Source organism: Sparus aurata, chromosome 14 (genome assembly GCF_900880675.1).
Source record: "Sparus aurata chromosome 14, fSpaAur1.1, whole genome shotgun sequence".
Lineage (NCBI taxonomy): Eukaryota > Metazoa > Chordata > Actinopteri > Spariformes > Sparidae > Sparus > Sparus aurata.
Window position 1 is genome coordinate 20639875 of NC_044200.1, and position 11204 is coordinate 20651078.

Sequence of the window (11204 nt, forward strand, 5' to 3'; positions counted from 1 at the left end):
TGTTTGAGCTGTGTGACAGAAACAGATAGGCAGAATTTAATCAACAGGTGTGTCATTTATCTAAAAACACTGGTTTACAGAGGAGTTGTTGATACTGTTGAGATTCCTTTTACAAAGTCAGATGTGCTTTAACTATACTTCTTTTAAACTACAGATAATACAGAGTATGCTTTTCAGTTTATTTTTATACTCCTATCAGTTATACTTAAGTGCATTTGGATTATACTGACAAGCATACACAAAGTCCAAAGTAAACTTATCGTTAACTTTGTTGGTTTTTGTGTTGAGCTGGGATGGCAATTTTTGTACTCTAAGTCAGAAGTATAGTTTTATAAACTACAAGTGGGCCAATTTAGTCCCAATGAGTATTTAAATAGTATGCTTGAAAGTATGCCAGCGTTACTAGAGACCTACAATTATATTAGTGTACTTAACTACATAAAGTAGACTTGGGAAATGTACTTTAACTGTACTTAGCTTTACCTGATAAAATGAACTTGAAGCATTTTTTTTTTCATTAGCTTATTTTAGTTAAACAAGCAGCACAAACAGTGAGTCATTTACAACTTAACAGCAGATTTACAAATTGATATTCACGTATAGAAACATTTTGACATTCATGGAAAGACAATAAAGCGTCTCAAAATGTTGCTAATGATTAAAATATTAGCTACAGGCAGTAGCCGTTTAGCTTAGCTTAGTTGAACACTCCAGGTTGCCAGGCAACCAGCGTAATGTCTGTGGCTATGCTAGCTACCTGTTAGCTATCGTCCCGGTACTGTAATAATTTCCAGTAATGTATATGTATATACGCATAAATTCTCATCTGAATACAAGCTTTAGCTGTCAGTTTTGTCAATATAACCATGACCAATCTGAATCGGTAAGAAATTATTTTATGGTTATAAATTCATAGTTTTCTCATTATCACACACGATGTTTCCTTTTATGACGACGTAGCGGATTAGCTCCTGATGTCCTCCCAGCTGGTAGATCAGGTGCTCCCACCTGCAGTACAAAGGTGAAGGAGAGGGTCTGTTTAACATACAGGTAATTTATTTAAACACAGAGGGTTATCTCAAGATGAATACTAAAGCTTGAATCATACTAGTTTGGGAAAAGAAAAAAAACATCCAGATAAGATGATGCTGTTGTATCTCGAACATGACAGAGTCAACAGGGGAATTCACTGTTTCTATCACTAAAAATGTGCTCTTACTCAAAACTCATGGAAAGAATGTGGGTTTAAAAGTCATGTAAACATTTTTAAAGCTGCAACTAATGACCAAATGTAGAGGTCAACAGTACAATATTGACTTTTGAATGAACTCTTTTCTTTTTGAACATTTCCTGATGTATAACAGGCCCAAATTAGCATAAAATGGGGAAAAAACTACAAGTACAAAAAAGTGTACTCAAGTGACTTGTACCCAAGTAAATGTACTTGGTTACATTACGTCACCAGTGGCTGAACCTTGTATCGTTTTCCATTCACTGCATCTTTATCTTACATTGATAAGTGCTGCTTACTTTTATCAATGATCATCTCATAATAAAAATATGAAATTATAGATCCAGATATATTCTCTTCCCTGTGTACATCTGAACATCTGCTCCTGTCCTGATTTACCGTGTGGTGTTGAGAATGAGCAGGTCTCCATGTTTGTTGACCTCCAGGGAGCCGTGTGTGTGGGAGCGCCCGAGGGCGTAGGCAGCGTTGATGGTGGCCGCGGCCAAAGCCTCCAGCATGGACATCCTCATGTTGACACAGGCCAGGTGCATGACGATAGGCTGAGGGAGGTGGATAGCACAGAGACATGGTGAGTGGTTACCATCATGCAACACTCCTCTGTGTCAACTGTCTGGTGTTGTACTCACCATGGAGCAGCAGTAGGCGTTGGGGTTGAAGTCGCTGCCGAGGGCAACAATTACCCCAGCATCCAACATGTCTCTGGCTCGAGGCTGCGGCAGCCTGAACACACACACACATTATCAGACAGCTAGCAGCTGTGAGGGGTGTATGAGTATGTATGTGTATGTTGCACAGTCATGGAAGAAGTATTCAGACTCTTTACTTGCATAATATCTCAGTGTGAAAATACCCCATTACAGTAAAAGTCCTGCATGCACCATCTCACTTAAGCAGAAGAATAAAGTGGCACGAAAACAAACTGCTCAAGTGAAGTATAAGCGACAAGTAAATGTACTTAGTTACACTCCACCACTGGTGTTACAGTACCGTAGGATGTAGGCTGTGGTTGGCAGAAGGACGGCAGCCGTTCTTGCTGTTGCCATGGCAGCGATCCCCTCGTCTGTGACCTCCTCCAGGTGACTGATGGCCAAAGCTCCGAGCTCTGCACCCAACTGACACACGGGTTAACAAGATTATGATTAAGGACTGAAAATTGCTTCAGTGTGCTGATTTTTTTTCATAGTTTGTGACACTTTATATGAGAAACAACTAATACGTTAATCAACTAAATCAACTGTTATTAAAAATAATTGTTAATGTCATTTTTCCGTCATTTCTGACAAAAACAAAAACAGTAGTAGTCTGCCCTCACTCATATGAATAAAGTGGACAACATAATAGAAACACAATATGTCAGAAGTTGTTTTTCAGCTCATTAAGGAGTTCCTCTGCTCCACCAAGTGGACATAAAACAGTAAACACAGCCTCTGGAGGAAGTGATACCTGAGCAGAGTTCATTGGATGAAGCTCGTCTCCGTGGAAGTTGATGTTGAGGCCCATGTCTTTACCGGCCTGCAGGATGGAGCGAGTGGAGCTGAGGTCAAACACTCCCTGCTCACAGAACACGTCGATGTTGTCGACTCTCAGACTCCCAGCAGACATCTGTTGTTTCAGACGGGGCAGCTGAACCTGCAGGATGTCCTTTGTGGCCTCTGCAACTGTCTTCCCTCTGGACAAAGGACAGAGGAGGACAGTAAGGTTTCATATTCAGGATGTGATGTGAGATAAGATCACACTGAGGATGGTGCATACTTGGGCACTGCGTGGGCTCCACAGTAGGTGGAGGAGATGTTGATGGGCAGCTTGCGTCTGGCCTCCTCGATCACCTCCAGCATCTTGAGCTCGGTCTGCAGCTCCAGGCCGTATCCGCTCTTACACTCCACCAGGGTGGTACCGGCTCGCTGCATCCGGGTCAGCCTGCTGCTGAGGGAGGCCAGCAGCTCAGAGGAGCCGGCTGCTCGAGTGTGCTCCACCGTGAAGTGGATCCCTCCGCCGGCCCGGTGCACGTCCATGTAGGTGGCACCTGCCAGCTAAAGAATTTAAATTTCATTGCACATCTAGCTACAGTTGCAGAAGCAGGGAAAAGAAAGAGAGGATCAAAGTATACTTGCCTTCATTGCAAATTCATGCACCCTGTCACCGGCCCAGACTGGATGGGTGTGGGCATCAACCAACCCTGAAACACGAAGGTTCTTGAGATGGTAATCACTGATAGTGTGTTACTGTGTACACAGTCCAAAAGTGCAGTTTGCATGTTGCCCTTTGTTGAGTTGATGTGCAAAAACTGGAGATACACTGATTGTAAAATACATTTTGAAAAACAAAACAGTTGATAGCCAATGTTTTTGTTATTCATTCCCTCTTTTTGTGCCAGGGAAGGATTTTACTTTATTATTTCTTGTTCTTATTTTTGGAAAAGTATCTGCTTCAAATGCCTTTTCAGCCTGTTACACAAGGCAGCATTCAATGAAGCAATTACAGGCCGATAAATCAACGCATACTTGGAAAAAAACATTACAAACTCCAGCTGATACTCACCAGGCAGGACGCACATTCCTGTGGCATCAATCACTTTCTCAAAGGATGTTTCTGGATACTGAGCTCGGATGGTTTCAGCGGGTCCCACAGCTTTAATCAGCCCATCGCTGGATTTAGAAAAGTGTTTTCAGATGTAGTGGAGTAAAAAGAGCAGTATTTCCCTCTGAGGTTTAATGGAATAGTTAGTATAACGTAGAATTAAATGGAAAACACCTCAAATTTGAAATACTGGATGTACCTTTACAGTACCGCAGGGTGTAATACACCACTACAGCCTGTAGATGTTACCACTGTACATTTACATGAGAGGATCAGAACAGTGCTGCAGTTGTGAAAGGCAGATACATCAGAGCTAAAGATACGAGTCACATTTATTCACCAGTCTAAAGACTCTGGTCTGCTGGTCACCCTGATCATAAAGTAATCACTGGTAACTGTTAATGTTCAGACTCATTTGTGGCGTTGAACACTTACCTTCCAATCACTACGCTCCCATTTTCAATCACACAAAGGTTTTGCATCGCATGTTTGGTCATGTACTTCTCTCCATTGCTGCAGATCAGAACCACCTGTTTGGCATTCTTCACCAGGAGTCTGTAATTACTGGACATTTTGATTCATCCAGAGCAGAGACACTCACTTCTGACTGACTGGCTTCCAACTAGTTTGGAAACAAGGCAAATATTTGACCAGGAGAGCAGAGTTTAAAGTGCACAGAGAGGGGCGGTGCTTCCTGTCACGGACATTTAACTGGTGAATCTTTTGCTGTCATTTAAGAGGAATTTATGCTACTTTTGTTAGATGCAAAAAAAACAAAAAACACACAACAACAAGAAGGTTTAAGAAAGGGTATAATCATTTATTGTGTCTGTATCACAATGTTACAACATAAAAATGGTCTTATACAGTAAAAAAAAAAAAAAGCTTGAAAAATAACCAAAAAAAAAACCCTCAAGCGTTCATTTGTTTCACATGGTGAAAACACAAACACACATCAACTCAACTACGAGGTACAGTCACACTCAGACAGATCAACAGGACGGGCCCTCTTCACCAACATCACTCCCTCATCTCGCCGTCTTCTTCTTCTTCTTCTACACCTCTGATGTACAAAACGTTATTGCACCTGTGGGTAGGAAACACACCTGTTAGAGCAGATACTACTGACACAACTGGCTGCAGGGAAAAGACAAAACACACACTGCTCCTCTGCTTCACCCACAGATTTCTTTTGAAAATGACATTAATTATTAACACATGTAAGTTAAGGTAGTTAGGAATCTTTCAACTTTGTCTTCTTCAAATGAATCCGATTCTGCACATTCAGGCAGATTGTGCTGTGATGCTTTCCTGGCAAAATCCCTAAAAATATATAATTATCTTATTTTAGTTAACCTTGTTTAATAGCAGTAAATCTCATCTAAATAATAATATACAGAAGTCTCTACTGAACTAGTTGAGATGTTTTAGGTTCACAACATACCTGATTAGCACTTCACCAAGATGACCTGCCAACGCTCCATCCACATACTCTTCTGTGTTTGCCAGCTGTTGGGGAAACATGTAAAATATAAAAGGTCAGGAGGCTACACATAAAGGCTGTTTAGCACTGAAGTCAAAAATATTTGAGATTCAGGTTGGGATAATATTATAGATAATATTGGAAATTGTGAAAAAGAAACAAGCTTTCTGCACATTTTACAAGGCAGAACAAGAGATGCTGGAGAGTAAGAAAAAAAAAATAGTGTCTGTGGTTGTTTTTAGCCATCAGCTATTAACACAGCCATTAGTGTTTTCTCTTTTCTTCTATGTTTTGTCTTTTCTCAAGCTAAATATACTGTATAATATATATATATATTTCAATATTTAAACCAAATGTTGGGGTTTATATTAGACATTTATGTTGGGACATAGCAAACAATACAATAAGTGATTCTCACCTGCATATTCATGTACCCATCCACAGACACCAGGTAGCCCTTGTACTCCATACCCCACTTCAGCTTCACCATCACTGGCTTTCCTGTCAGGCCATTCAGGAAGGGCTTCGGGTTCAGAGGTAAACTCTGTGGAGAAAAGATGAGGCAGGTTATTATACACATTTGACTATATTTACCTTTGGTAACATTTGATAATTACACATATTGTGACAGTATTTGCCAACATATCCCAGGGGATTACTAATAGCTACAACATATGTTGTACTGCATGTGCAAAGCGCATCCCAAAATCCAGTTGAAAAAATAATAACCATCAAATGAAAACATGTTTCTAGTTTTCCTTTCTGATATATGATGCCAACAAGCAGATGGCTGTGCATTAAGGCAATCCTAAGTAAACCAACTTTTAATCAATATTTACGTCTCTCTTTATCTTTAGTGTTGTGATTGAATATATACCCAGCTAAAAGGTGGCTTTTGGTGTCAACTGCATTTAAAAACATCCCTTACCCAAGCTGTAATGCTTCTTTAGAAGTTGTACACCCTTTAAATACTATTTTGTTGACTGTATCGTTTTCAGCAAAATTAGGTCAATGAGACTCCGTGTGTACAAACCAGACAGTCAGAACAAATAAATGTCTTTTCAGGTAGAGATAAGAAGCCAGGGGGTTTTAATGAGCAAGTTATGTGGAGTATAAACCGTGCTGATTACCAATTAGCTTAAGGTAGCTAAATTAGAGGATTTTTGAATGGAGTTTGGCGAAGAGCAACTTAATCGGGCATAATTTTAACGATAAATAAGAGGAAGCTAAACACTCTTTATGACCAAACATGGACATACATTTCACATATTACTCTGTCTGTGGACATAAATGTGAGAGATTCATGTATTTACTTACACTAAACCATATGAATGAAAAGCTAACGTAGCTAATGCTAACTAGCATAAACGGCTACTATCTTGGCGCGGTGATAACGAAAACAATCCGACAAAACACCCGATGAGTCGACAGCAGACATTAACAAAGTATACTCACCATCTCTGCTTTGTTAAATCCTGCCTGTGGATTAGGAAATTTGATAACTTTTCGTCACAATAACGTTTGCACTTCGCACAGCAGCACACGCTTTACCGCCGAGCAGGAAGTGAAACACTTTGACCTCAGAGGAGTCTTCATGTTTCCACACAGCGCCCCCTCACGGCGTGACGTGGGTACTGCAAGCAAGTCACTGAAAATGAGAAGTTACTGAAAGTGCCTCATTTCCAGACAATTGTGTTTATATAATACTTCATCACAAAAGTTAAAAGCATGTAATATAATCTGGAAAGTGTAAGTAAAGCATTAAAAGTGCTCAGTGCAGAAAAATGTCCCTTGTGACTCTGTGAAATTAGATTATTGATACTAATGCATTCAAATAAAAGAAGGATTTGGTCGTTTGCATATTATAATTTAGGCTATACAGGACATTAGCTAAAGCTCTTTTTTAATTGTGGATCAAGCTGCTGATTTTCTTAATTATTAGAGTGATTGGTTGATTTTATATAAGAAAAATCAGGAAAATTGGGAGAATTACCATAAATATCAACCAGAGCCCAAAACGACACAGTCACAAGGCTTTTTTAATTCAACCAGTCCAATCCCAGAAAAATACTTTACAATAATTTAAAGAAAAAGCAGCAAAAATCGGGAATCTGGAATCAGGAATCTTTATAAAAAATGACTTTAATGCTTATAGAAAATAATTTGTCAATTCTCTGTCAATAAACTGATTGAGTAATTGACTTAATCGTCTCAACTGTAGGCCTGTATACTGCTTAATAGATATAAGAGACATAGAATAGCACAAAGAGATGTAAAATGACCATAAAGAGACACAAACTAATCTTGAAGAAGAAAGAAAAAAAACTTAAATGATAACAATTAATTCTCTGTCAATAAACTGATCGAATAATTGACTTAATCGACTCAACTCTCGGCATGTATACTGCAAAAGCATCATGAGTTTATGCAAATTGTTGATTTGTAAAGTAGTTAAAGGTGTTAAGATACAATATTCCTACTGCTGTATTGTAGTTGAGTAAAAGTTAGACGTTACTTTTGAAGTGAAGTAATTAAATCATTTAGTTTCTAGCAGAACAACAGAGTCTGTGATCCTCAGAGAGTTTGAAGTGACCTCATATTACTTTATGACCTGAATGTTCCCTCTTGCAGCATAACAACATGCTTGAAAGAACATATTGTCAAGATTTGTCATCCAAGACGAAATAAATCCCGTATTTTTTCTTCTGACGTTTATCCAGCATCACTGTCAATCTCTCTCTGTGCCCTGATTTGAACTATACTGTTCTCCATAGAATATTTCACTTTAACGCGACCCTTGCCAAAGAATTATTCAGTAATTAAAAACTTTGACCTGTTTTGGAGCAAGAAGCGAACTGACTGTCATATCTGGGTCGTGCTGGCTCTCTGTCTGGGCAGCTATTTCTCTCCAGGCACAAACAGTCTGAATATTTCACTCATTTCTCTGCGCTGAAGCGTTCAACTGTTACTAAAGCATCTGACAAGTTCAGACCTGATACTCTGAATAAAACTAACATCTGATTTCCTACAGTAAAGGGATGGGTTCTGTCAGAAAATACCTCTGAAATTGCAGCAGCGCTCTATTTGCATGTTTGAAATACCCGTGTCCTTACATCATTTAGCCTATTTTTCTTCCCTCTCCTTTTGAGCTGCCCTGCGTGTAATGAACCAATCCGTCAGTCAGTCACAGTGTCAGTAATGGCATGATAACAATGTGTGAGTGTGGGTGTGTGCGTGTCGGTGTATGTCGGGAGCAAGGGCAGGGCCGGCGAGGTGGCCAGGGGTGGCGCTGGCCCCTCCTGGAACCTGAACCTCCGGTGACCCTCGCGCCAGAAGACAATATGTGTATATGTTAACATTTCTTGCTGGAAAGTCAGTCAAATAATCACGAAGAGACACAGGATGACCACAAAGAGATGAAACATTAACTCTATGTGAGGAAAAATGACCCTAAAGAGAAACAAACCAATTACAAAGAGACATAAACTGACCACAAAAAACACCACAAAGAGATGCCAAATGACTACAGAGGTGCAAATCAACCACTAAGAGATGCAAAATGACTAACAAAGAGGCATCAAACAACCACAAAGAGACAGAAATTACTGCAAAAGAAGCAACGTGACTACAAAAAATATGTCAAAAGACCAAAAAGAGACTCAATACGACCAGAAAGAGATGCAAAATGTCTATGAAGAGACGTCAAACAACAACACAGAGATGCAAAACAACCACAAAAATGCAGAAACAAACTATAAATGCACACAAAATGAGCAGAAAGAGATGCAAGCTGACTTAAGAGAGACAAACATTGCCACAAAAAGGCAAAAAAATATACACAATGGCCATAAAAAGATCTGAAATCAGCACAAAGAGTAACAGAAAAAGACTACAAAGACTCCAGACGAAGATGGAGAAGGACCACAAAGAGAGACTAAATAATCTCAACAAAGCCTTAAACGACTACAAATGGATGAAACATGACCACAAGAGACAGAAAATGAACACAATTAGATGCCAAACGCCCATAAAGAGAGAGAAAAGGACTATAAATAGATGCCAAACGCACATAAAGAGATAGCAAATGACCACAAAGGGACAGTAAAATAACTACAAAGAGACGTACAAAGACAGAATATCTGTAGAGGAGTCTGTCTATCCCCGGGTTGAGAACTGTCTGCTGCAGCTTTTAACTTGTTGGTATCATCATTCGGAGGAAGACGGCTTTGTTGAAGAGGCCAGTCAGATCATTCCAGTCTGATGCCAAACGGCCCTTTGAAGTCGGCAGGCAGCTGAGAGCCGCCTGGTGCAGCTAAGTTAACAGTGGATGAGCCTGTGGAGTGGATGAGCTGCAGGAAGTGTAAAGCATGAGACTCATCAAACCTCCCCGACTGTGTGGAAGCGTCCACTGTTTGACAGCTGAAAGAGGTTCTAACATCGTTTTAAAGACTGATCCACCAAATCTTTCCAGGCTGAAGCATCTCAACAGCTATTGGACGAATCAGAATAACTTCGGCCCTCCTCGGGATGAATTGTAATAACCTCTGACCGCTCTGGTTGGCAGCCTGTTAGCTTAGCTTAGCATTAGGACTGTAAACATCGACGCAAAAGCATTTAAACCTCAGAGAAAGGCAGCACTTTTTTTCATCTCCACAAGTGGTGGTACCGGTGACTGATCCAGGACAGAGAGAACAAAGTGAACAGGTGAGATAGTCTCATTTGGCTCGGTGCTTATTGGACACGGGTCAGACGCCCAGAAAGCAGGTCATGGTCCGATTACACAGCAGACAGAGAAGCCAAAGCCATGCTGTGTTCACTGGAGCTTGACCCAAAATGGGCCGGAGTGGAAAGAACAGTTTTCCAACATCGGTTTCCACAAATGTTCTTTTTTTTTTGTTTTTTTGTATTGTACCATTTGTGAGCACAGGGGGGCAGCCTGCAGCCTGATCACCGCTCCCTGCATCAGGCAGGCTGGAAACACACAAGCTGGAGTTGCTTCTTCCAAGAGTTCATTTTCAGAAATAAACGCCTTCATCCCGTCCCTCCTTTATTTTTATAGTCTATTAAAGCGGCCATTGTTTGGAGTAGACGGCCACAGCGGAATCAAAAAGCTCGGAGTTTATTGGCTCGCATATTTCACCGGTTTTTGTTTGGACACCGACAATGTTGTCAACAAAAGGCCGCGGCCGGGTTTCAGCCAAGCAGCCAATCGGCGCGAATCCGAAGTGCGTCAGCGGCTCGTCCGCCGTCACTTTCTCCGTCCAAAGCCAATTAGTCAGAAATGTGGATATGAGCGCTCGTTTACGCCCCATATCCGCTTTTCATCCGGCTCCACGTGGTCCGTTCAGGGGGTCCTAACCTCGGTCCTGTCATGGTTTTAATACCATAGCTGTGGAAAGTGCCGAAATATTTACACAAGTAATGAACACGAGGAACTAAAAAAGGGAACACTCGCTTTCTCCCTTCAGACTTCCACTCGAGTGAATCTTCATGTTTTGGGTGAACTGTTCCTTTAAAATCCTGGGAACACACTGATGCATTCTTTTACTTTCATACTTTGAATATATTTTGCTGATACTCCTTGCATCCGACTCTGCCTAAATCAATTAGTTTTACCTTGAGAAAAATTTAAATATTGGATGTAGATAAATGTATAATGTACTTTTTACTTGTTACTTTAGATGTTTTAAGACTTTTTATCGAGTACTATTTGCGTGGGGGACTTTCATGTGTAGCAAAGTAATATTTTAGTACCATATATTTACTTTTAATCAAGCAAAGGTCAACACTGAGTGCTAAAACCAGAAATACTTTAGATTTTACATACAACTGGACATTTTAATCTATAAAAACACATGATTTATATTTTGCATCAATAATCTGATCTGCAAA

The 11204-nt window shown here is 40.2% G+C and overlaps 2 protein-coding genes across 2 annotated transcripts; both read right to left on the reverse strand.

The window, feature by feature from the left end:
• Positions 1–35: 35 nt before the first annotated feature.
• amdhd1 (amidohydrolase domain containing 1) lies at positions 36–4456 on the reverse strand. Its single transcript, XM_030439424.1, has 9 exons — positions 4265–4456; positions 3791–3897; positions 3364–3428; positions 3005–3282; positions 2696–2921; positions 2240–2364; positions 1879–1972; positions 1631–1791; positions 36–1008 (listed from the first exon to the last, which is right to left on the reverse strand). The coding sequence occupies exons 1-9, from the start codon at positions 4399–4401 to the stop codon at positions 903–905; spliced, it is 1299 nt and encodes a 432-aa protein (XP_030295284.1). The 5' UTR covers positions 4402–4456; the 3' UTR covers positions 36–902.
• Positions 4457–4628: 172 nt separating this feature from the next.
• On the reverse strand, positions 4629–6917 carry snrpf (small nuclear ribonucleoprotein polypeptide F). Its single transcript, XM_030439435.1, has 4 exons — positions 6768–6917; positions 5731–5856; positions 5274–5338; positions 4629–4916 (listed from the first exon to the last, which is right to left on the reverse strand). Exons 1-4 carry the CDS (start codon positions 6768–6770, stop codon positions 4850–4852), a joined length of 261 nt encoding a protein of 86 aa, XP_030295295.1. The 5' UTR covers positions 6771–6917; the 3' UTR covers positions 4629–4849.
• Positions 6918–11204: the final 4287 nt, after the last annotated feature.